General features: G+C 39.6%; 2 protein-coding genes across 2 annotated transcripts; both read left to right on the plus strand.

The window, feature by feature from the left end:
• Window positions 1-6,770: 6,770 nt before the first annotated feature.
• On the plus strand, window positions 6,771-9,313 carry LOC124040750 (homeobox protein HMX3-like). The gene is made up of 2 exons (XM_046357838.1): window positions 6,771-7,561; window positions 7,956-9,313. Exons 1-2 carry the CDS (start codon window positions 7,273-7,275, stop codon window positions 8,564-8,566), a joined length of 900 nt encoding a protein of 299 aa, XP_046213794.1. The 5' UTR covers window positions 6,771-7,272; the 3' UTR covers window positions 8,567-9,313.
• Window positions 9,314-15,409: 6,096 nt separating this feature from the next.
• On the plus strand, window positions 15,410-18,057 carry LOC124040751 (homeobox protein HMX2-like). Its single transcript, XM_046357839.1, has 2 exons — window positions 15,410-15,870; window positions 16,960-18,057. The coding sequence occupies exons 1-2, from the start codon at window positions 15,600-15,602 to the stop codon at window positions 17,505-17,507; spliced, it is 819 nt and encodes a 272-aa protein (XP_046213795.1). The 5' UTR covers window positions 15,410-15,599; the 3' UTR covers window positions 17,508-18,057.
• The last annotated feature ends 5,831 nt before the right edge of the window (window positions 18,058-23,888 follow it).

The raw sequence follows: 23,888 nt of genomic DNA on the forward strand, positions 1-23,888 counted from the left end.
GGTGCCATTTAGCCAGCAAGCTATCAGCAATCCCAGCCTTCGTCTCGCACCCAAAAAATCGAAGCATAATCAAGGTGTATGTTTAGAAAATGTATTGTTATAATTTTCCCCCATAATCTCTTCCATTTTCCAGCCACCGCCACGACATAGATCATCATCTAAAAAGAGAAAATGGATAGCAGTTTAAAATTTATCGGTCTTTGATTCTCAATTATACGTGTTTATGACTTCATCTGTCTTCAGTGACTTCAACCTTTTCCATTATGGTAGAATATTATTTGTACGGAATCCATTAAATTCACAAGGCAGGACTCTAATGGTGGGGCTGCAGCGATTTGCAGAGGGAAAAGTTTTTGAAAGGTTGGCTTTAGGAAAAGCGCAGCTGTTATGACACTAGAAATTGCTTTATTGATGGGCTGCTCTGCTGCCTGTGCATTTGGCCATTTGTTACTCGGCCCATATCTATATCTCAGCCTGACACTGATGAGAACCTTTCTGTTGCCCGCACCAGATTACTGGGTTGTAATGACACGTCGAGGCAGGTTGAGTGCGGGCGGGTAAAAGCCAGGGCTCAGTGGCGATTCGAGGCATTTGGGGGGGGGGGTGGAGGAGGAGGAGGACGGAAAGCCTGGGAGCCTGCAGGGCTCTGTCAGAGCGGCTCATAATGGTGAAATAGGACTACATCGTTCTGACTGTGTCCATCAGAAACCCATAGAGGTCATCATCTCTGTGGAGAAGCGATAAATGGAAAGAGGACGTGAGAAAGAGAGTGAAGGACAGATAAAGGGGTGGAATGCCCGGCTCAGCCCATACCCCTCTATATTACCTCAGTATACCTATAGTTTTTGAAAAGTGTTATTCTTATTTACAATATGATTCCCCACAGTTACCTCATAGAACTACCACTTGAATTACTTGAAATGTTTTTGAGTCTGAGAACACCAAATGATCTCAGGACCTCAACATCCACCACAAGCTTTGTCAACAGGGAACAAGGCCACAACTATACAAATCCCCAATAAATTCACCTCAGACCCGCACCACAACATATATAAGGAGAGCAAAGCTAAGGTTCAGTTCAATAGATTAACTTAACATTGACTTGGCAACCTATGTAATTCCCTGTTTACATTTTTTCATCACTGGAGTTTCAATCATCCTAATGCATGGTAAGAGCCTCCTCAACTTTCTGAATGACATTGAGTTCCCAGCTTACTCCATTGTTTGTAGCCTGGTGGGGGGGGGGGCAGATGAAAGCAGTAGACACCTTTCTCTTAATCAGGCTATAACTCAGGCCTCGTTGACCACTCAACAATCAATACCTGCACAATCCCAATTAAGGCTTCCCAGGTCATCGAGGGGCCACCCTTTAGAAGTTAAATGCAATGCTTAAATCCAGCCAATCTCAGTGACCTTCACTAGTTTAATGGTTCATTCAAACGGGCAAAGCCGTTAAAAGCCAGAGGGACACGTGACGGTCAGGTTACATTGACCGTTACTACTGAGATCATGTGCTTTTAGAAACGTTTCTGAGCACCTTCACCCCAGTCGCTCAGTAAAGTTAAAGATATTCAGCTGCACATGATCTCAGTAGTAACGGTCAATGTAACCTGACCATCACGTGTCCCTCTGGCTTTTAACGGCCTTGCCCGTTTGAACGAACCATTAAACTAGTGAAGGTCACTGAGATTGGCTGGATTTAAGCTTTGCAATTCTCTAAATGGAGAATGTGATACAGCAGTGTCCCATTCTCACTTTGACCTGAGTCTTCTCTGATGCTGTGCCTTGTTTTGTTTTTAGTTTAGGTAGTAGTTACAGAGCCATGAGCCCTACAGTTTGCAAAACAGTCAAGGTACCTATCATCATCCTCATCAAAAGTGTAATTAAAATGGTTGAATAAACTCAGTGTTGACTTGCATTTACTTAAAGATTCAGTCGACAAAATGCTAACAGTAGCTTACAACAGTCCTGAGGGCCTACCATTTTTGGAGAAGCCACCATCTTTATATAGGCTACCTATTGTTTCTTGTTTTCCCCCCTCTAAATCTATGTCTTTTATCACAATCTTGACCCGAAGAAAGGAATTCTCACAAGATATCAAAACAAAAATCTATATTTAATATGGGGGCAATTACAAAGCGAAGTTAGCTGCACAGGGCCGTCGTCACCGGAGCGCCTGTTTTTCATCATATAGGTCATTAGACGATGATGGATGTAAACCTATAAAGTATCTAAACTGGACCTTTTAACAAACCATGAGCAATACTATCATTTCTCTAATAGAACCTGCTGACCGTGTCATTCCCTGCTGCCATTTGTCATTTTCCTTGTGAAATGATCAATATCCAGGCGCTTTGAAATAAATAATATAAAACTCTGAGTAGCCTACCGGAGGAGCTTCAAAATAGATTTAAGGGTTATTCAAAAGCCTATATTGCCTTACAGTTTATGCATCGCTCTACTGTGCATATTCTTCTCAACATAATTTCCCTAATAATAATCAACCTTTGATTTGATTGTACAAAGATGCACATTTGATGTTAATGATGCAGACAAAGCCTTAACTTCCCTTGCCTAAATAGCGTGCTAAATTCTCATTATCCTGAAGATATGCATTTCCATTGAAAAGTTTACAAAAACACATTTACATAAAGAACAGTGCAGATGCAAAGTTTGGTAACAGCATGATGGCACAAACATTACAAACCGTCATCTGCACTGTTCTTCAAGCAAATCTCAGACAGCACGGACCCTTCCAAAATTGCTATAAGGCACGATCTGCAATAGATTGAATACATGCCTGTAGTGGTTGACTATAGAGGCCACCACCAGCATATCAGATTCTAACTCAAGTAGGCTTTGCCTATGGGTTTGCCATTATTATTATAGGCAGATGTAAAGTCAAAAACAATGTAACTAAAGTAAACAAACCATTCACCAAAATAGGATAGGTTCCAGATATGTAGCCTAATAGTCCTAGATGCCAGATGAGGGGTTAGCGTTGCGTGTGTAGGCCTTTTAAAGCCGCCCACACAAAAGCAATCTGAAAAATAATAGGTTGATTGAATTTGAACCAAATCAATTGAAAAGTGGTAGCCTACATGTTAAAGGGGACACGAGAGCGAAGAAACAGCAGTGGAAAGGCCAAAGGGTTGGTCTACTATTTTAGCGGACCTGTTCTTCAACCGAGAACAACCTTGTCTCATAGACTAATCGAATCTTCGAATCAAAATGTTCTGTATGCACAAAAAGCTTATTTCTCTCAAATTTTGTGCACAAATTTCTTTACATCCCTGTTACTGAGCATTTCTCATTTGCCGAGATAATTGATCAACCTGACAGGTGTGGCATATTTTTAAAATATTTTATTTTATTAAGAACAAATTCTTATTTTCAATGACAGCCTAGGAACAGTGCCCCTGAACCTGCCTGTTCAGGGGCAGAACGACAGATTTGTACCTCGGGGTACCTCGGGGATTTGAACTTGCAACCTTCCAGTTACTAGTCCAACGCTCTAACCACTAGGCTACCCTGCCGCCCCGAAATCTTTAAACAGCATGATCATTACACAATGCACCTTGTACTGGGGACAATAAAAGGCCACTTTAAAATGTGCAGTTTTGTCACACAACACAATGCCACAGATGTCTCAAGTTTTGAGAGAGCGTGCAATTGGCATGCTGATGGCAGGAAATTCCACCAGAGCTGTTGGCAGAGAATGTAATGTTAATTTCTCTACTATAAGCCACCTCCAACATAATTTTAGAGAATTTGGCAGTACATCCAACCGGCATCACAACCCGCAGACCACGTGTAACCACGCCAGCCCAGGACCTCCACATCCGGCTTTTTTACCTATGGGATCGTCTGAGACAAGCCACCCAGACAGCTGATGAAACTGAGGAGTACTTCTGTCTGTAACAAAGTCCTTTTGTGGGGAAAAACGAATTCTGCTTGGCTGGGCATGGCTCCACAGTGGGTACGCCCATGCCCAGTAATGTGAAATCCATAGATTAGGGCCTAATGAATTTATTGAAATTGATTGATTTCCTTAAATGAACTATAACTCAGTAAAATTGTTGCATTTAGATTTCAGAATGTTCAGAACAGTTTGCATGCTTGCTAACCCTTCCCCTGACCTTAACCCTTTAACCTAAACTCCTAACCTAAACTCCTAACCTTAACTCTAACCTTAACTCTAACCTTAACCCCTAACCCCTAGCCTAGCTAATGTTAGCCACAACAACTTGGAATTTGTAACATATCCTACATTTCGCAAATTCTTAACATATGCTACAAATTCCAATTTGAATTGGAATTTAAATCGTAAAATATCATACTAAATGGATGATGGACATCCACAAATTAATACATATCATACTAATTAAGTGTCCCGGATATACATTTACTATATTACACCTAACCCTAAGTCCAGGCTGGGGCTTTTTTTTGCCTAACACGTAGGCATATGCCTTGGTTGGGTTTTGGATTTCCTCAACTAAAGTCCTGATGTTATGTATGCCCTATATCAGCAACATTGCTGACATTGTATTCCACATACCTTTGTTGCAATAAAATATGTGAAATTGTATTGTAGGCCTAACCCTTTTCAGGAAAGGTAGAGGTCAGGTTTAGACTTATCAGCCTATCTTCAGCCAAGTGCTTTTATCTATGCCCATTTGGCCACAGGTGTGCAACAATGCCAACAATATAATATTCAATAACACAGGATAGGCCTATTGTTTTCTACCTTATCGAGCTCTAGAAAATACCATATATAGGCCTGTGCTGCACTTTTTGCATGCAGATTTATGTCTTGTCCTGACATCTTTGCACAAAATGTTTGGGTATTCCACAACCCGTTTCAAAGGTGTGCTTAGAACATAAGCTAAGCCGATATATTTTCTATCAGGTCATGGATGGCATCAAATAGGCTACCTGCGATCAAAAACAAGTCATACGAGATGGTAATTACATAGACACAGGATATCTCCACTTGAGCCGTCATTTAGGCCTAAATGAGCATGTGTTAATTAAGTAAGACCACCTTATGCAGGAAAAATAATCTCCATGCCACTCAATACAGCCTTTATCCTGTAATTTATACCATTCGTGACTATGGTTGGTTGGCATGGTCACACAAGCAACAGCCCTGTAGACCTACAACACAGGGTACATCGACCAATAACTCGGGTTTTTCATGGGATGCTGCAGCCTTACTTCCCGTGGCTATGCCTATACCCATGCTGAGAAGTATTTTAGTGCTTGTTCGTCTCCATCTGTGATTAAGGTCCTGCATTTAGCCTTCATTGCCCACAGAGGACGCTGTCCTCTTGTTATTCATCTACCACTGGACATGAGTTAACAAGTCAATTAATTTCAATGAGTGAATATATACATAGGTTTACCACATTTACAAAGACTGAGGAAGGAATTACTAAATCGATTTGGTAAAAATGGATGACTATATTCGTCAGAGAAACAGTTTAAAAAGCGGCATGTTTTAGAAATCCATAAAAATAAATATGATTACAATTTCTCATTAATGACATATTTTACAGTTGGCCAACATTGACTGTTTCTGAGACCATTTCAGAATTCATTTAAAAATGTATCGGCATAGAAAATTGACACGTGTTCAGATCTCTGATTTTTTTTAAAAACAAAGTAAACACGCATGACTTTTTTTTAGTAAACCGCTGGGTTTCATTTGAATATTTAAGGGGGTAAATTCATAAACTGAATGTTTTATGGTTTACCTTTATTGAACGTCCCGAGCCTGTGTGTCTCAATAAGCAATGCAAATAAATACAACTAAACTACATTTGGAGTTAGGCAAGTGATTAAACATTCAAATCCAATTCACAATCATTTGATTGCAACATTATTTTAATTAGGCTATTTCTACATTTAAATATATATTCCATATTTGTTAAACCTTTTATAAAAGTGATTATGTGGACATAATTTACAACCTTTTTCAATCGAATTTTGGCAAATAGTCCATGGGGAGAAAAGTCTCATTCTTTTCATTAATTTAACTTATTCATCCTAAATTGTGTCAAAACATGACACCTGGGGGGAAATGATCTTGTCTGTTTTGTAATGACGAACGTTTGTTTCTTAATCTGTGATACTATAATAGCTAGTATAGAAACGTAGCCTAGTTGAATGAATTGTATTAGTGGAATAGGCCCTATAAGTACATATAAATATTTTGCACAATATTAGTTTGCTTGTGGACTATTATGGGAAAATATATTGTTATTTTATTTATTAGCCTAGGTCTACTGGGAAATAATCGAATTGTTTTACCAAATGTGCCCTAATACACAATATCCTACTTTGTTGTAATGCCTATCTTCATCTGAGGACATGAGCGTCTATAATGTTGGTGTTTGAGTTGTGAAATGATGACCATTATAAAAAAACGTACATCCATAGGCTTACAGTGCATGCCGAAAATGATTATTGCTCTTCCGGAATCTAGGTTATATTATCAATAACTATAAATCAGACCACAAACAAAAAAAATCCTCTAATTCACCATAATGTTTTCATCTCCCCAAACATGTGCATCAAAATATGATATTGGCCTACTCTGCTCGTATTGGCTATAGGCTGTGCTCGATGAAAGTAATTTGCTTATTGCACTTTCATCGATGTTTATGCCAAACATTTTGTGCTAACAACTCTGTCCTCATTTGCTACCTAATTTGACTCTATAAGACCAATAACACAAGGGCGTAACAGCCTACAACCAAAGCGCAAAGTGAGGGTGGACTTCGTTGTTATCGTGTAGCCTACACCCCCACTCACTCTACCTCGCTCTCTCTCTCTGCCCGTCTCTCTCCCCCTCGTTCTACTTCCCATCTCTTCCTTAATCCCATTTGCCATTGTACGTGCCCAATCGCCGTATACTTTCCGCATTTAACTTGGATGACATTTTTATTTCATCATTAGCATCCGGCGCCAGACTGACGCGGTGGACACAGTTGCATTTTGACAAAGGAACGCACAAGACTTGGATGCAATACTGATATTATTTTGTCCTCTCTGAAGACTATTTGCTTTTCTGATCTGTATTTATTTTTTACGTTCTCGATCAACTGCGTAATCAAGAAGATATTCGCATTTCAAACATCGCACAGAAGGACAGTTAGTCCTACCAGTTTATAATATCCCTCTTTCTAAGTGAGACTTTGTTAATTCCAGTCTTTTAACACTTACATTTGTGGTCTACGGCATTCGGACCACAACCTCCAAGCAGCAATGCCCGAGACGGCGCAAGAGACGTGCACTCCGGTGAAAGACTCTCCCTTCTTCATTAAGAACTTACTTAACTGTGATAGTAAACCGTCCAAACCGAAGCCCATCTTCGCCTCGGCAAAGGCGGCGTTTGAAGGGGGCTTTTCCCTATCCCAGGTCGGGGACTTTAACTTTCCTCGCTTTGAGTTACCCACACAGAGGTTTGCCTTACCGGCGCACTATCTGGAGCGAGCCTCAGCATGGTGGTATCCCTACACGCTCAGCGCAGCCAGTCATCTACACAGAACGGAAGGTAAAGCCCATGCACTTCTGATTGTCTTCTGTTTCTTGACCTTTTACATGATTAACCAGAACGTATAATGTGTGCGTAATATGTATAGCGGAAATTGGTATGGATTTTATGGGCTGAGCTTTCATCTGTCAAAGGACATTCAAACAAGGATAATCATTCTTGAACTACATCCATATCCTAATTTTAGGGGGTCTTGTATTTTATGTCACTAATGATAAGCATTTCCATTCAGCTAGGCCATTGTTTGTCATTATTGTAAGTTTCTCGTCGAGGTTATGTTCAACTCAAAGGTATAATAGCCAACTGTTATTTGCTCAAGCATATCTAGTAACAACGAGGCATTGAACATGCAGTCACGTTTATAACCAATATATATTTCCTGTCGTTATTTTAGTTGCCGAGAAGGCAAGAGCAAGAGACTCTTCTCCAACCTCAGGCACGGACCGCGACTCGCCAGACCTGGTGCTCAAATCCGATCCAGACGGCAAAGAAGACGAGGACAACAAAAGTGGCGATGAAATAGTTCTAGACGAGAGTGATTCTGAGGACACAAAGAAAGACAGTGGGGTAGACGACAGGAAGAAAAACGAGGACAGTGACGAAAAGAAAGCATGTCGAAAAAAGAAAACACGCACCGTGTTCTCCCGGAGTCAGGTGTTTCAGCTTGAGTCCACCTTTGACATGAAACGCTACTTGAGCAGTACCGAGAGGGCCGGATTGGCTGCATCATTGCACCTGACAGAGACACAGGTAAAGATTTGGTTCCAGAACAGAAGAAATAAATGGAAGAGGCAGCTTGCCGCTGAACTAGAGGCTGCCAATCTGAGCCACGCCGCTGCACAGAGGATAGTGCGAGTGCCCATCCTCTACCACGAGAACTCTGCCTCAGAGACTGGCAATGCAACCGGCAACGTTCCTGTGAGCCAGTCGCTCCTTACCTTCCCCCACCATCTCTATTACTCTCACCCAATCGTCACCTCTGTGCCACTACTCAGACCTGTTTGAAAAACAAGACGTTGTTATCTATATTCCTAACTCGTAGGCCTACAGAACATTACACAAGACAAACTAAAACAATATTTTTCTAAAGAAGAAAATACAAATAAAAAAATAGGCCTATAATTTCTGTTAAAGAGGATATATTGTGCATTTTTATATTAGGGTGAAGTTTACATTTTGTCTGGCATAATTTCACGCCAATAGCATATTGTTCTTATTAAAAATTAATATTACGGAGTTAACACTGCCCCAAAATACATTTCAGGAAGTCTGCCTCCCACTCCCCCCTTCAAATTAATGTAATGTCTTATGATAGCATTCTAGCGCATGGGGTCGTAGCATTTGACCCCAACTGGTGTTTTCATTGTGTTTTCTCTTTTCTCAGCCATTTAGGAATATCGAATATCGAACGGGCTCAACACTCTTTACTCAAAGCGCTTTAAAAGGGGACAATCAAGATACGCTGTTTTATGTACAATAGAATTGTAGCTTATAGGCTTATTGTTTTGATGTACTGATTCTAATTTCTGCTTCCTCGACAATGTCCTTATAGCACAATTAAGAATTTAATGTCATTACTTTTTGTGTTTTTGAAACAATAACATGATGTACAAATGTATATGGATATATTTAATCGAGTCAATGAAATGAGCTACCTGTTGACGCTATTCCTTTGTACAGAAAAAAAAAACTTTTTGATATTGTATTGCTGAATTCTGTTGTGAAATAAATGGAGATTATTCCATTCTTAAATATGTCGAATCAGTGCGTATTCAATAATCTAATTGGGTGTAGTTGGGTGTAGTATACAGTCTATGCCTAGGGCATCAATTCTGAAATGTTATATTTTTGCCAGTTTGTCTACCAAACAAAAGTCTATTGTCGACTTTCAAAAGGTCTTAATGAACAGGGTTGATTGTTAAATAATGTAAATAAATAGCATACCTTAACAAATAAACAAACCTTTATTATAGACCCAATATAATTGTTGTGAATTTCAAAATGAACATTTCGTGTGTGAGATGAAATCAGTATACGTCTGGCATATACAAAGAAGAGGATATTCGTCGTCAATTCCCTTTACAGAGGCTCGACTGGGCCTATCTAATTACAAGTGCTACTGGTCTCGAGCAGACCACGTGTCCTACACTCTTCGGAGACACACTGCCATAGCAGTTGTTGACTGAATTAGATGATTTCAGTTGAGATGCTAGGCATATTGTATACAGTATATTGAAACAATTATCCTTGGAACAAACACGGTGGAGGTGGTGAGTAGGCCTGTAGCATAAGGACAATAGATTTAAGTTTGAATGAATCAACATTATGCATGATGCATTGTGCATACACATTGGCGCAGATTCACAAACTAGCTAAAACCACACACTAACCCTTCTTTATTTGCTATGATTATTACTTAATAGTGCAGATTGTATTTGTCATCCATATTGACTGCAGAACTAAATACAGGTAGGCCTACCCGAAAACCACGCTCTTATTTTGGGAGTCCCATCAATTATTATGCGAATAAAGAACATAAGCAGGTGCGTAATCAACCCGCTGTTACGCACTGTAAAAGTTGTTTTACATTTTTTTTAAATGGCTCGGTCAATTAGATGCGTAATTGCCACCATCTTGACGAAATTATGGGGCAATGTAGTCTATTCAAAAGAGAAAATTAATTGCCTAATTCTAGGCTAAGTGCATGCATGTGTGCATGCGTAGCTCCTTATAGGTTAATGTTTAACATTTAATTTTAAAAAACCTATACGTTTAATTTTGCAACAATAATCATATTACTTGTGGATGCAGCCTTTATGACCGTCTTCGGTAATGGTGCACTAGACGGGTGTAGGCTAATTATCCCACCAAATATGCCCTTCTTCTCTCACCTAATAGTTGAATTGTTTATTTTGCCTATGTAGTTTCACATGGATCAGCAATAGATAGAGAATTAGGGTTTGCTCAATTCGGTTTAATTTTCTAAGGGTTTAGTTTGGTCTCATACATGGCTATTCCAGGTCGCAGTTGTAAGCGAGAACTTGTTCTCAACTGGCCTACCTGGTGAAATAAAAAATAAAACATATTCACACACCAATGCCAACGTCTCCGTAGTGCTCATGCCTACAATTCACCTGTGGAATGTTTCTGACGTGGAGCTATTGTAAATGCTCGAATAAATATGCTACATTTTTGTTGAGTGGAAAACCTTTGGTATATTGTGAAAAAGTTTTCTTAAGAATTTCGATCACCATGGGCCCTCATAAAGGTTTTAGGAAGTTCAAAAGTTTTGATAGCCAATAGGCTATGCACGAGAACGCTTGACGCAGACTCCCTCCTCAAACCTTCACATTTTGTGCCCACGATATTTTGTGGACTGACGTTTTCCTTTGAATCCATAAGGAAATGTACTTTGTTAAATCGTGTTTCACCTGTTTATTGTCAGTCGCTCATTCCTATATTTATTTTGGACGAGATAAATTGGCTGAAATGACACACAACATTAGCCTATAAAGTTGCGAAATAGTTCACAAATGTATTATCTAATGTTAGGTGGAATAATATCAAATTACAACGAGTTGACTGTATGTAATTACTGTTGAACAGAACTTTATCATTTTATTCAGGATTACCCCCATCTGAGTAGAAACCAGTCAACTCTTTGCCTCAAAGCTCGTGTTCTGCTTTTGTTTCTAATGCAGTTATCGAAAACAAATCAGTAGCTACTCTATGCTGACCGCACCACTATACAAAGTGCGCATTCAAATATCGTCTGATAATCACTAATGTATTGACGTATTATATCATGCAAACTCATCACGGACCCATTACAGAGAATTAATAGATTGATATGGTGTTCTTCCCCGCGCTGATATTGATCTGCAAACGTCTGTAAAATATTGTTACAAATAAGGGCATTGTTCACGGGCAGTTATGGTTGCGCTCATGACCTTGATTTGCGCGCATAAATTGAAAAAAGTTGCCACTCGATAATGTCCATTTGTAGAACATCTTTATGCAAAGGAGAAGGGGCGAGAGCAAAAATCGGATAAAGTACATTTGCAGGAACGGGGCAATGGACATAACCGCAGGCGGCTCAATATATTACATTAAAATAGAAAGTTGAGTGCTGATTTTAAACAGGGCCCATCAAATGGTATAGTGCCAGTTAGGCCTATATTTTGATCAAGTGACAACAGTTTAAGTATTTCCAGCCCTTTCCTGAAACCCTGGGCATCTGTTCACGCATGTGATTCATGCGAATATCTGTGGAGATATTTTGGTGCAATTACTTTACTTCATATAGGCCTAGGCAAACGTTAATTGAGTTTAACATATATTCGATATTTTCAATTGTATGCAGGCTTGTGGTAATGTATAAACAATACATAGATTACATGAATATACTTTTTATCATTTCAAATATATACACATTTCCTATGCAAATGAATACATATGTTCTTACATAGGCTACGCCTATAGGTGAGAAGCGGATGGTTCAAATCCATCTATCTAACTCCGATATGTATGAGGAGATGTCTTGTGTAGTGCTTGCTGCCAAGTTTGGATGAATGCTCTGCCAAATTGGGCACATTTGATCATCTTACTAAAATCAGTTTAGACATGTATGGGATTGTAATGGGACTCTCCACAAACACGCCACCCCGATTCAAGTGACTTTTCGTAGCAGTTTAGGGGAGTATTTTCCACAACCCTAACCCTTTTCTGTAACTACCCTTACCCTTTCCCCTAACCTGCTATGTTAATTATCCTAAACTGCTGCGTACGTTCTGCTATCCTGCTACGAAAAAGTCGTAGCTGTATAGAAGTGGCGTGTTTTTAGGGAATCGAATGTTGTTATGGCCTATAGAAACCCCAGAACCACGTCAATGCAACACATTCTTGACACTTACATATTTTTTTAGGAAACGGAAATCTTCTTTACAATAGTATCCCATTTGCTTTCGTGATTGAATGCAAGCATCAGATTTTCATCAAAGTTCTATTAAGTGAAACATAGGTTGCGGGGCACCGTCTGATTGGAACAGTTTAAATTTTAATTGTGTTTTTAATTTGACATATAGTTGCTGTGAAGAATGACACCGAAACGCCAAGGGGCGGTCGATTTTCTTAATTTCTCCCCGAGGAATTGATGAGTCTATCAGGGCAGTAAATTGGAAAGCCATTAAAACTCAATGGTTAGGTTGTTAATTGGAACTTGATGGATAGGAGCCCTTGGATAGGCTATACTGATCCAATCTTCTTGACTTTCTGTTTTCCAATAAATTACCCAATTCATTTCCAGCCTCAGATTACATAAATTGTACACCTCCAGGGCTCGCGCTCTGCTTTGCTCTTACGACCGCTTCGACCACCCCCTCCCACACACACCCTCTCTCTCGCTCTCTCTGCGATTTGAAAAAAGGAGCAGGGCTCAGATCCTTGAATGAAAATCGAAACATAATCAACGTTTATACTTACAAAATTTATTGATATCATTTTCTCTGGTAATTTCCTTATTTTAGATTTGGACACGTCATATATCATAATACACACGTGTAGGGGTCTTTGTTTAATATTTATCGAAGCTTGATTCTTAGATCAAAGCTACTCATAACTTCATCTGTCTTTCTAAGACCTTTTTCTCATAGTAAAAATCTTGTTCTGTTATTGCAGGGGGGCTGCCATACAACACCTATCATTGTGACAGAGCACGAATTAAGACCGCGCCATGCTCTTTCTGAACATGTTTTCTGCAAATCAGAGGGGTAAATTCAGGATCTCCAGACACGTTACCTTTTGGCATATATTGTATAGGCTTAAAGTTAATGATAACGCCATTTAGGCCTAATTTCTTTTGATATAGGCCTATCGGCCATCATGAAAATATATCTTCAGATTTGTTTCAACATCTGGAGTTTAATTGGTATTCATGTGTCGGATTAATTATGTAATCATTTATTGATAATAATATACGGGTATAAATAAAGCTTAAACAGACATGGCTGCTTTTGACAAAGGTCTTTGTTTGATAATAGCACGTATAAATCGTCTCATTTAACTGTCATGGGAGATTCCACGCATTTATGTGTAGTCACCCTAAATCCAGTGCAATCTGTGACTGCCCTCATTCATATATTACCCCATTAAACGGAGCCTATATCTTGGTGGGCACCTGCATTCTTTAAGATCGTTTAACTGCTGTTGGGCTAAATTCGTGTTGACAATCACAAGATGGGTTTCACTATCATCACCATCGTCATCGTTACTCCTCCCTTCTATCAGAGGATTAACCAAAACCACAATACAAAACAATATTGAACAGAATATAAGGAGAACGTCCGGGGTCGTCATCCCATACCTAGGCGCAGCAGCACGAGGGTTAGGGCGCTGACATTATGATTAAAACTGAACATTTGTTATGTGTCTAGGGTCCCTTGGAAAGAAGTAACGAGGGATAATGTGCTAGAACCGCGAACTCAAACCCCGCAGCTGCCCCACCAGACACCGTCAGAGAGATGGGGAGCGGGGGCGCGCCCCTACCCTCCAATCAATTAGTCAATCAATTAGCAGGCCTCCACTCCACGCAAGGCAGATTAGCTGCAGTAGGCCTAATGATCAAATTAATTCTTAATCGCAGATAATGGCCGTGGAATGACTTTATCATTTTCAGGATAAAATAGTTAGGGTTCCATATTAGTTCCAGGAACAACACCCAGGAATGTAAATTGGATTATCTGACCAATTTACCATCCACAAGGCTAATAGAATACATGCCATTTCTTCCATGAGGTCATTGTGTAGTAGGCCCCTACTTGTGTCTACAGTTGACTGTACAGATAACATGGTTTGTATTCCCCCCTGAGGGTGTGTCAATGGTATGCTATTATACCATTTGAGCTAAGTGTGTTAGGGATAAAGGTTTGTTTTTTGAGGGAATATCGCAAATCAAGTATTTTACACTATATAAAGTGAAAAGGTTTAAATTGTTGAGTATTATATTAGATAGACTTAGGGAGAGTCATGACCAAATCAATTTGCATGCCGATGTAAAACATGTAGAATATATTATCTCCATTCACTTCAAAAAGTATTGCAGTGAAATAACAAGGATCTACTATAGTGTAATAATTTGTTATGTTTTCTTGCAATATATGTGAAAATAATCATTTGTAAAATTACGTCAACACAATATGCAATACTTGTGATTGAAAAAAAGGAAAAGAAAAAGACTAATGGCGTCAAACATGGTTGCACCTGTTTCCCATTTCTCCAGTCTATTGTCCACTTAAAATGTAGTCAGACCCAATTATTAGGTAAGCCTATGTCAAGTTGTCAACATATCACACAAAAACAAAACAAACATGAACAGCAATACACAATATAAGACTCGTGAATTAGAAACCTTTACCTACACAAATCCATTGCCTAAAATATCTTCAATTTTCAATCAAAACGTCCAATTGAATTGATATAGCCTAATAATAGACATGTTGTACCCGTTTCTAAACAAAATGCGATTCATATTATGCTTATGCCAAAACGTATTTTGTTGTATATGTAGCCTTTTGAGGTAAATGAATAGCCTAACATCTGTGATTTGCTTGTGCCATTATGCCTGTTTGTCTACCTTTACTATCGGATTCAAAGAGGGACGTAGGCTATATGCTCGAATAAACGACAGCCTGTAGTTATTTGTCCTTAGCTCCTTTCATCCTATCTCGGAACATTGACACGAGTTTGAAATTTCCGGGCTTAGTTTGAGCGTGTGATTGGCCCACGCAGAGCATACCTACATGCAAATGAGGCAACGCCACAATACTGTCTTTAGTCCAGAGCGCCTGGATGTAGACCAGGAATACATTCATGTTCCCTGAGCTCCAGGAAAAAACAACCCAAGCCCCTCAACTTCTAAAAACGGTTATCTAAAAAATACTATTTCCAAACTATTTTACGCAAGATTATTCACAGACCAACAATACGAGAAAAATAACACAAAAACTAAGATATAGCCTAATCTTACTGTTATGAATCGAGAATGAGTACCACAGAAGACAGCGGAAGCAAGTGCTCGTCGGCCCCAATTTCCAGTTTCACTATTCAGTCGATATTGGGCACGTCGTCGGAGAAGACACGGTCGGGGGCGAAGGAGAGTTCCAAGGGACTGCAGCTGGCGAGGAAGCGCTCGCTGTCGGTGTCTTCAGAAGAGGAGTGCAGCGGTGGGGAGGACTCTGCAGACTGTTTCTGTTCGGATCGTGGTCACAGCGAGCCATGCAACCGACATCAACCACTCAATTTTTCATGTTTAGGTGAGTAGATCACTGAATGTAATTTGTGTTGTGCGTAAAATGTAGGCCTAATTAGTTGTTGCTTTTAGATTTTGCTTGTATTTATTTCCCTCGCTGACATTTTGCATTCGAAAATATAGGCTTCCAAAGTAAAAAGGTGAAATAGGCGAGATAATGTATAAATCAATGTATGGTATCTAACGGGACATTATTAGTATTAGGCCTAGACCAATTATTATTATTATTATTATTATTATTATTATTATTATTATTATTATTATTATTATTATTTTATATGTATTATTAGGCTATTATTGTAGACTAATAATAGGTCAACAATAGTGTAAAGTAGGCTAGGACTAATGATAAACGTATTTATGATAACCTTCGGCAGAAGTAGCCTAGTACTTGTTGCAGTTTAAACTTGTAAACTTAGAAAACTCTATAGTAGCCTATGTTTGTTACTACAGATAGTGGGTAGGCTATCACTTCACTTTGTTTAATGTGTCATTTTACTGCTACACCCGCGAACAGGGGAAAGGTCAAATAATTAACAGGATGTTTCCCCCGTCATTCCAAATTTAATCGAGTCTTCTAATTGATTAAACCTTTTTTTCACAATGACTGCATTTCGTCAATTGACCGTTAAATGTAACCTGAATTAATTAATATTGTGCACCAGGCATAGTCCAAATTAAATTGTTTATTTAAAAGGACACTTACAACCTTTCCACTGTCGATGAATGAGTCAAAGTTCACACTTAATGAACTCTTCTACCGAGTATCGAATAATGTTATTGTTTTAACAGGGATGTTCTCTACCTGGGTAGAACAACACAAAGCATTTGAAAAATAAGTGTGAAACCTTTGAGACATATTCAACATTTTGAGACACAAAATTGACAAGCTGATCTAAAGGCAATATAGACTAAGGCATCCAGTATCTTTATGCGATGCTTTATCTTGAGGATAGGCCTACATCATTTGTCCATTTTGATAGACTACAGATGATACCGAGGAGGACGTTGGGAAATCAGATTGTTGAAATATTTTGACACATTTTATTTTCTTTCCGACACACATATATACTGGTCTTTTTCCTTAATGCAGGTTCAACAACGGGACTTATTTCAGTCCGTGACGGGATTGCACGGCGACCGCACCTGACACAGCCTCTGCTGCAGGATTACAAAGAGGAACAAGAGAGACCATGCAATCCAATGTCACCTATTTCCGAGGAGAGACAGACAGACGGTGCGGACAAGCAGAGCAACTCGTCCAAGAAGAAGACTCGTACAGTCTTCTCGCGGAGTCAGGTGTACCAGCTCGAATCCACGTTTGATATGAAGAGGTATTTGAGCAGCTCCGAGCGAGCCTGTTTAGCATCTAGTCTACAGCTAACAGAAACTCAGGTGAAGACGTGGTTTCAGAACCGCAGGAACAAATGGAAGCGACAACTGTCGGCGGAACTGGAGGCCGCGAACATGGCACACGCCTCCGCACAGACACTGGTCGGAATGCCGCTTGTTTTTAGAGATAGCTCCCTGCTCCGGGTACCAGTTCCAAGATCTATCGCTTTTCCAACGCCACTATACTATCCTGGCAGCAGCCTACCAGGGTTACCATTGTACAATCTGTATAACAAGATTGAATATTGACTTAATGCCTGTGATGAGAGTCCACAAAAATAACACGTTAACACACTACAGTAGCCTACATTCGTATAAATGTCTGGCATAACTCATGTCTATTATATCACTTTATTTGTTGAAAATATATATTTCTTATTATGCAGCAACTGTATGTTTAACAGGAAGCAACAAACGTATCTAAATGTATAAAATACACCATGTGTATAATCATTATTTTGTACCTTGATTTTGCGTTCTCCCTCGTTTAACACGTTAAATTGGTGAATTTCGCCACTGCAATACAGATGTAATCAAGTGGACTATGTTTCCCAAACGAATTCTGGATGCATAAAAAAACCCGTTTTCAATTGAATGTGAATGTGAATATGAAATATTGAGGTCCAAGACGTCCAACTACCTTCATCTGTTGAGCTACTAGAATAAATTGGGTTTATACATTTGGGGATAGGGAAGTGCAAACTCGTTGCTTACATTTGGGGATAATGTCATTGTTTTATTGTAATCATAGGCCTACCAAGTAAACCACTCATTCAATAAATTTTCTATATCAATGAAACGTGGGTTTGGATTTATTGTACATTTCCTGATGTAGTTTTTATGGCATTCAATCCAGTCTTTGAAAATCAGGGATGGAAAAATGTATTTCATAATTGTATAATGGTTAGGCTAGATTTAAAAAAAATGTACATATTCACACTGCAGCTCAAGGATTATTAAGTAAAAACTATTTGTTATGTTTTCTGTCAAACTTTCTGGCATCCAGCTACAGTTGGCCAAACTCTCTTATAAACATATGACTCTGCAACTAACTAGGCTTCTAAAGGTGAACAGCCATACTGAAACATTTTACTAGCTTGTGGCGTAAGCTTCCAGTAGACCAGAATTCATACATTAAAACATCTAGGTTGCCTGGTAGCCTAAAAACAATGTAGGATCACTGTTTTTCCATATCCAACTTATATTTGCCAAATTTGAACAACGTTATATTGTACGTTAAGCCTCATAGGTCTGTTGTAACAAGTAGTCATTCGCCTGCTAACAATAATACTAACACCACGGGTTATTAACAACAAAGTGTTATGAACACTTTATTACAAAAAGGGAACTACAGTTTCGAAATGACTATGTATACAAGTGGTTTCAGGTGTAGCCTGCCACTGTAGTATTGCTGCAGATGGGTTTATGTGCTGCTTCTCCTCAAACATGGGCACATAATGATAAGATGGTGTCAAACGCTTTGGTTCTATTTATGTTGCCTGTCTAAGACATACATACTCTGTATTTTCATCTGTCATCACAGTTCTTTGGAAAATTAACCAATGTGAAATGTGTCATTTGTACTTATGATAGGGTCAACTCAGTGGCCTGCCAAACATATTGCAGGGGGAGGGAGAGAGATGCACACCATCAGCAGCCAATCAGAGCCATGGTGGATATTCCAGCCTGGTCTCATAAACTAGACGTAACATAATACATGTAAATCAAGGACGCTCATATTAGTATGATATGTTTGGTATGGTTACGTAAGAAAGATTGTTACTTAAGGCAAAACATGAAAATAGGGGGGTTGGTCAGTGTATAACATGAATATCTAGCAACCCAAAGGTTGCAAGTTTGAATCTCATCACGGACAACTTTAGCATTTTAGCTGATTAGCAACTTTTCAACTACTTACTACTTTTTTTCTACTTTGCAACTACTTAGCATGTTAGCTAACTCTTCCCCTAACCATAACCCCAACCCTTTTAGCTAACCCTTCCCCTAACCGTAACCTTATCCCTTTTAGTTAACCCTTCCCCTAAACCTAATCCTTTAACCTAACTCCTAAACATAACCCTAACCTTAACCCTAACCCCTAACACCTAGCCTAGTGGACTCTCAGTTCTTAGCATATCATATGTTTAGCAAATTCGTAACATATTGTATGATTAGCTAATTTGTAACATATATTATGGACTGTAAACTGTAATTCATAACATGTCATACTAAATGGAGAGTCCTGTTTATGTACAGAATTATATGAAACGCTCTGAGACCAGGTTGTATATTCTGACACTTGAAGTGTGCAATACAGGAAGTTCTAGCCTTGTTGGAGGAAACTTAATTAGTGGTGCTGTTGTTAAAGTTCAAGACTCACTGCGTTGTTGTGTGATGCTTTTTCTTTTTCAAGCGAGCCACCAATGTATCGGTTACAGTGAAAATACTTGTTAACAGATTAGATAATGCTTTCTGACCAAGGAACAGCTTTTGAGTGTTTAGACTAGAGGGTGAAAACGTGTATTTTTTAATGTAGCACATTGAAAATAACTCTGTCTTTTTTATCTTCTTGGTACCTTTTGTATCTTTGCTTGCTCTTACAGTATTTGGCTACATTATTAGGCTACAGTGCTTGCTTGCTTCTACGTTAATAGGCCCAATCAAACAAGACACACACACACACACACACACACACACACACACACACACACACACACACACACACACACACACACACACACACACACACACACACACACACACACACACACACACACACACACACACACACACACACACACACACACACACACACACACACACACACACACACCCTGTGGTTGATGGGGAGTGATAAAACAGTGTCATCAGCCAGCTTTTCTTGGATGTCATAGCTTACAGCGTACAAGGGATCTCTCTCTCTCTCTCTCTCTCTCTCTCTCTCTCTCTCTCTCTCTCTCTCTCTCTCTCTCTCTCTCTGCTAATGGCTACATTACCCAAGAGGCTCTGTTGCCCTGCAGATTATTCCTGACCCAATTTCTGCAACAGCCGCCCCGTGTTCTGGGCAAATGGATCGCGTTAGACAACAGAAGTGATTTATGGCTAACTCTGATGCTGGCAGAGAGTTGCAGCTGGATGAATTTGTGACAGATTGGAGAGGGAGAGAAAAGAGAGAAAGAGACAGAACGCTCATGAAAAGGAGCAATAGTGTTGGGTGAATGAAGCTGTTTATTAGTTTCACAGCGTACATAATGCCATCAGGTTTGAAGGTAATACACCACTCTCCTGGATGGATGTTTGCGCACTGCTGACTTGTGGGAAATCTGCATGACCTGTCACCTGGGGTTGTTTGATTTACAGTAGAGAGAGATAGAAAAGGTTGGAGAGACTGAGTGCTGAGAGAGAACGAGCGAGAGAGAGAGAGAGAGAGAGAGAGAGAGAGAGAGAGAGAGAGAGAGAGAGAGAGAGAGAGAGAGAGAGAGAGAGAGAGAGAGAGAGAGAGAGAGAGAGAGAGAGAGAGAGAGAGAGAGAGAGAGAGATAGTGAAAGAGTGTGAGAGCGTTTTGTGTTATGTATCACGCAAATGGCAGGTATGAATTACACGTTTTAATAGTGGGGCAATGAAAATGATTTGAAGTGGTTTAAATGGCAAAGAGACAGCGGCTGGCATTGCGGTGAAGATTTGTTGAGATGATGTGTTGTGCCTTAGGATTCATCAAACCTGCCTGGTAAAGTGAAAAGCAAGTGCAATTCACTTTGTGGTATAATTTATGGCAAGAATAATGGTAATTGTAGAGCCTATATGAGTTGAGGGGGAAGATGATGGGCTGAAGGATTCCCAAGATATTTCTTTCATCCCTAGAGGAAACTATCTACAGGTTTCCCAATGTTTACATTTGACTCAGCTTTTCCCATGTGCCAGTCCTAAAAATGTATACAAAACTATTAACAATTTGTTAAGGCATATGACTGCATTCTAGTGTAATTATGTTCAAGTTAGACTACATGTTCTGAAATACAAACAAAACCAATGCCTTGTTTGACATGGTTGTAACAAAGTGTCATGTCATCATTATAACTTTATGTTGGTTTTAATATAAGACATTTGTGCCACCTCAAACATCAAAACTGACATTTGTTACTGTTTTACACTCCTAATGAAATACTAGGGCCGGCTGTAGCCTTTTGGAGGTCCTAAGCTCCGAGTGGAGTAGCAATCTAAGGCACTGCATCTCAGTGCTAGAGGCTTCACTCCAGACCCTGGTTTGATTCTAGGCTGTATCACAACCGGTCTTGTTTTGGAGTCCCATAGGGCGGCGCTCAATTGGCTCAGCGTAGTCCGGGTTAGGGTTTGGCCGGCGTAGGACTTCATTGTAAATAAGAATTTGTTCTTAACTGACTTGCCTAGTAAAATAAAGGTTAAATAAAAAATCAAAAGTGAGATTTGGTTGGGGGACCTCCACCCCGCCGTCAAAACATTTGAGTGGCCTCCCTCTTGACGGCAGAACGTACATTTTTACGTTTTACAGTTTATTTTCTGCAGTTCAACACATTTTGCCATGGGGCATAGAGAGAATGTTGCAGTTTTAAAGCAAGTGGTCTACAATTCTACAGAAAATGTTTCTATTCTATAACTCATTTCATGCAAGTCGGTGTAAGCGAGACCGCCTTAGCGGTGGAGGTTTCAGTGAGGAGGCAACAATGCAGAGCTGATTTTCTTGCCCAGAGTTAGGCTTTTATTTGTGGAGATAATAGTCGGCAACTGTACAATATTTACAAACAAAAATAATAAACAGGACAATGAACATAAGAACAAACTGAACTACATCAAATAGAACGCTCGAAAGAACAACCTGTCTACAAATCAAAGACAGGTGTTTAAATAGGCATACCCATCATGCATCTGACCAATGACAAAAGGACACTTCACACCGTGATCAATTAACATTGAAAAGGCAATAATTACAATATACACATGTTCAGATCATAAACATACATACACTGAGTGAACAAAACATTAAGAACACTTTCCTAATATTGAGTTGCAGCCCCCTTTTTTGCCCTCAGAAAAGCCTCAATTTGTTGGAGCAAGGTGTCGCAAGTGTTCCACAGAGATGCTGGCCCATTTTGAATCCAATGCTTCCCACAGTTGTCACTCTCTGAATGGCACACATGCACAATCCATGTCTCAATTGTCTCAAGGCTTAAAAATCCTTATTTAACCTGTCTCCTCTCCTTAATCTACACTGATTGAAGTGGATTTAACAAGTGATATCCACAAGGGCTCATAGCTTTCACCTGGATTCATGGAAAGAGCAGGTGTGTCTAATGTTTTGTGCACTCAGTGTACAGTGCCAATCGTGTGCAAAGCTGTCATCAGAATTTAAAGAAGAATTTAAAATCTAAAATATATTTTGATTTGTTTAACACTTTGTTGGTTACTACATGATTCCATATGTGTTATTTCATAGTTTTGATGTCTTCACTATTATTCTACAATTTAGAAAATAGTAAAAATAAAGAAAACCCTTGAATGAGTAGGTGTGTCCAAACATTTGACCTGTGCTGTATATTACACCCAGTACCCTGCCCTGAACATTAGCCACTGTTACTAGCGGCTACCACCCGGTTAACCCTGCACATGAGAGACTGCTGCCCTATGTACAGAGTCATTGAACACTGGTCACTTTAATCATGTTTACATACTGTTTTGTTTTACCCACTTTATATGTCTATACTGTATTCTAGTCAAGGCTCATCCTATATAACTGCTGCTGAACACACCTTTTCTATTCATATACTGTCCATGAGGTCTATACACACCATCACATAAAGATATATATTTATATTCCAGACTCTGCCATTGCTCGTTCTAATATTTCTATGTCTTAATTACTTTCTTTGTATTTGATGTGTGTGTATTGTTTTGTCTTGTTAGGTATTACTGCACTGTTGGAGCTAGGAACTAGAAGTCTTCACGGATCCACCTGCACCTGAATACCCGAGGTCCGGATCCAGAATTCAAAATAATGTCACTGGTCTGGGTCGGTTGCGGTGTCTCGTCTCTCCCTCCCTCCTCTCCGTTACTTGTGTCACTCGCTCACATTCACAGGAGCCTACACACACAGCACGGCCTCTGCTAAAGCGTCACCTCTCTCTACCTTCTCTCCCTCGCGCTTTATCAGCTCCGGCTAATATAGTAGCATAAAAATGGACTTTTCTGCTGCTTCCTCACTCAGATCAGATCATACCGGGTCTGGAGCTGACCAGGTCTATATGGAACGGGTTTAGTTGTCCTCAGGTCCGTTTATATATTGTTTTATTCATTTATGCATATCAGGTCCGGATGGGAAAACCCCAGGTCCATTTAGGAACGGTCCAACTTTTTGGTCCCATGTATGCCGCTACTACGAACATAAGCATTTCCCTTACACCCATGATAACATCTGCAAAATATGTGTACCCGACCAATAAAATTGGATTGGATTTGATTCTGCTCACTTCAATAACGGTGGTCAACATGCTTTACGCATAAATAGAACATGGGATAAACAGATACTTTAGCTTACCCATAACACTCAATAAACTATGCTCTGGAATGCAGGTTTGACCATCAAACCTCCAACCAGGA

Source organism: Oncorhynchus gorbuscha, linkage group LG08, assembly GCF_021184085.1.
Source record: "Oncorhynchus gorbuscha isolate QuinsamMale2020 ecotype Even-year linkage group LG08, OgorEven_v1.0, whole genome shotgun sequence".
Lineage (NCBI taxonomy): Eukaryota > Metazoa > Chordata > Actinopteri > Salmoniformes > Salmonidae > Oncorhynchus > Oncorhynchus gorbuscha.

Excerpts from the sequence above, each read along its gene's own strand:
- LOC124040750 (XM_046357838.1), top strand. The coding sequence starts at position 7,273 with ATGCCCGAGACGGCGCAAGAGACGTGCACTCCGGTGAAAGACTCTCCC. Across the intron at positions 7,562-7,955 it reads TCATCTACACAGAACGGAAG|TTGCCGAGAAGGCAAGAGCA; the intron begins GTAAAGCCCATG and ends TCGTTATTTTAG.
- LOC124040751 (XM_046357839.1), top strand. The coding sequence starts at position 15,600 with ATGAGTACCACAGAAGACAGCGGAAGCAAGTGCTCGTCGGCCCCAATT. Across the intron at positions 15,871-16,959 it reads ACTCAATTTTTCATGTTTAG|GTTCAACAACGGGACTTATT; the intron begins GTGAGTAGATCA and ends TCCTTAATGCAG.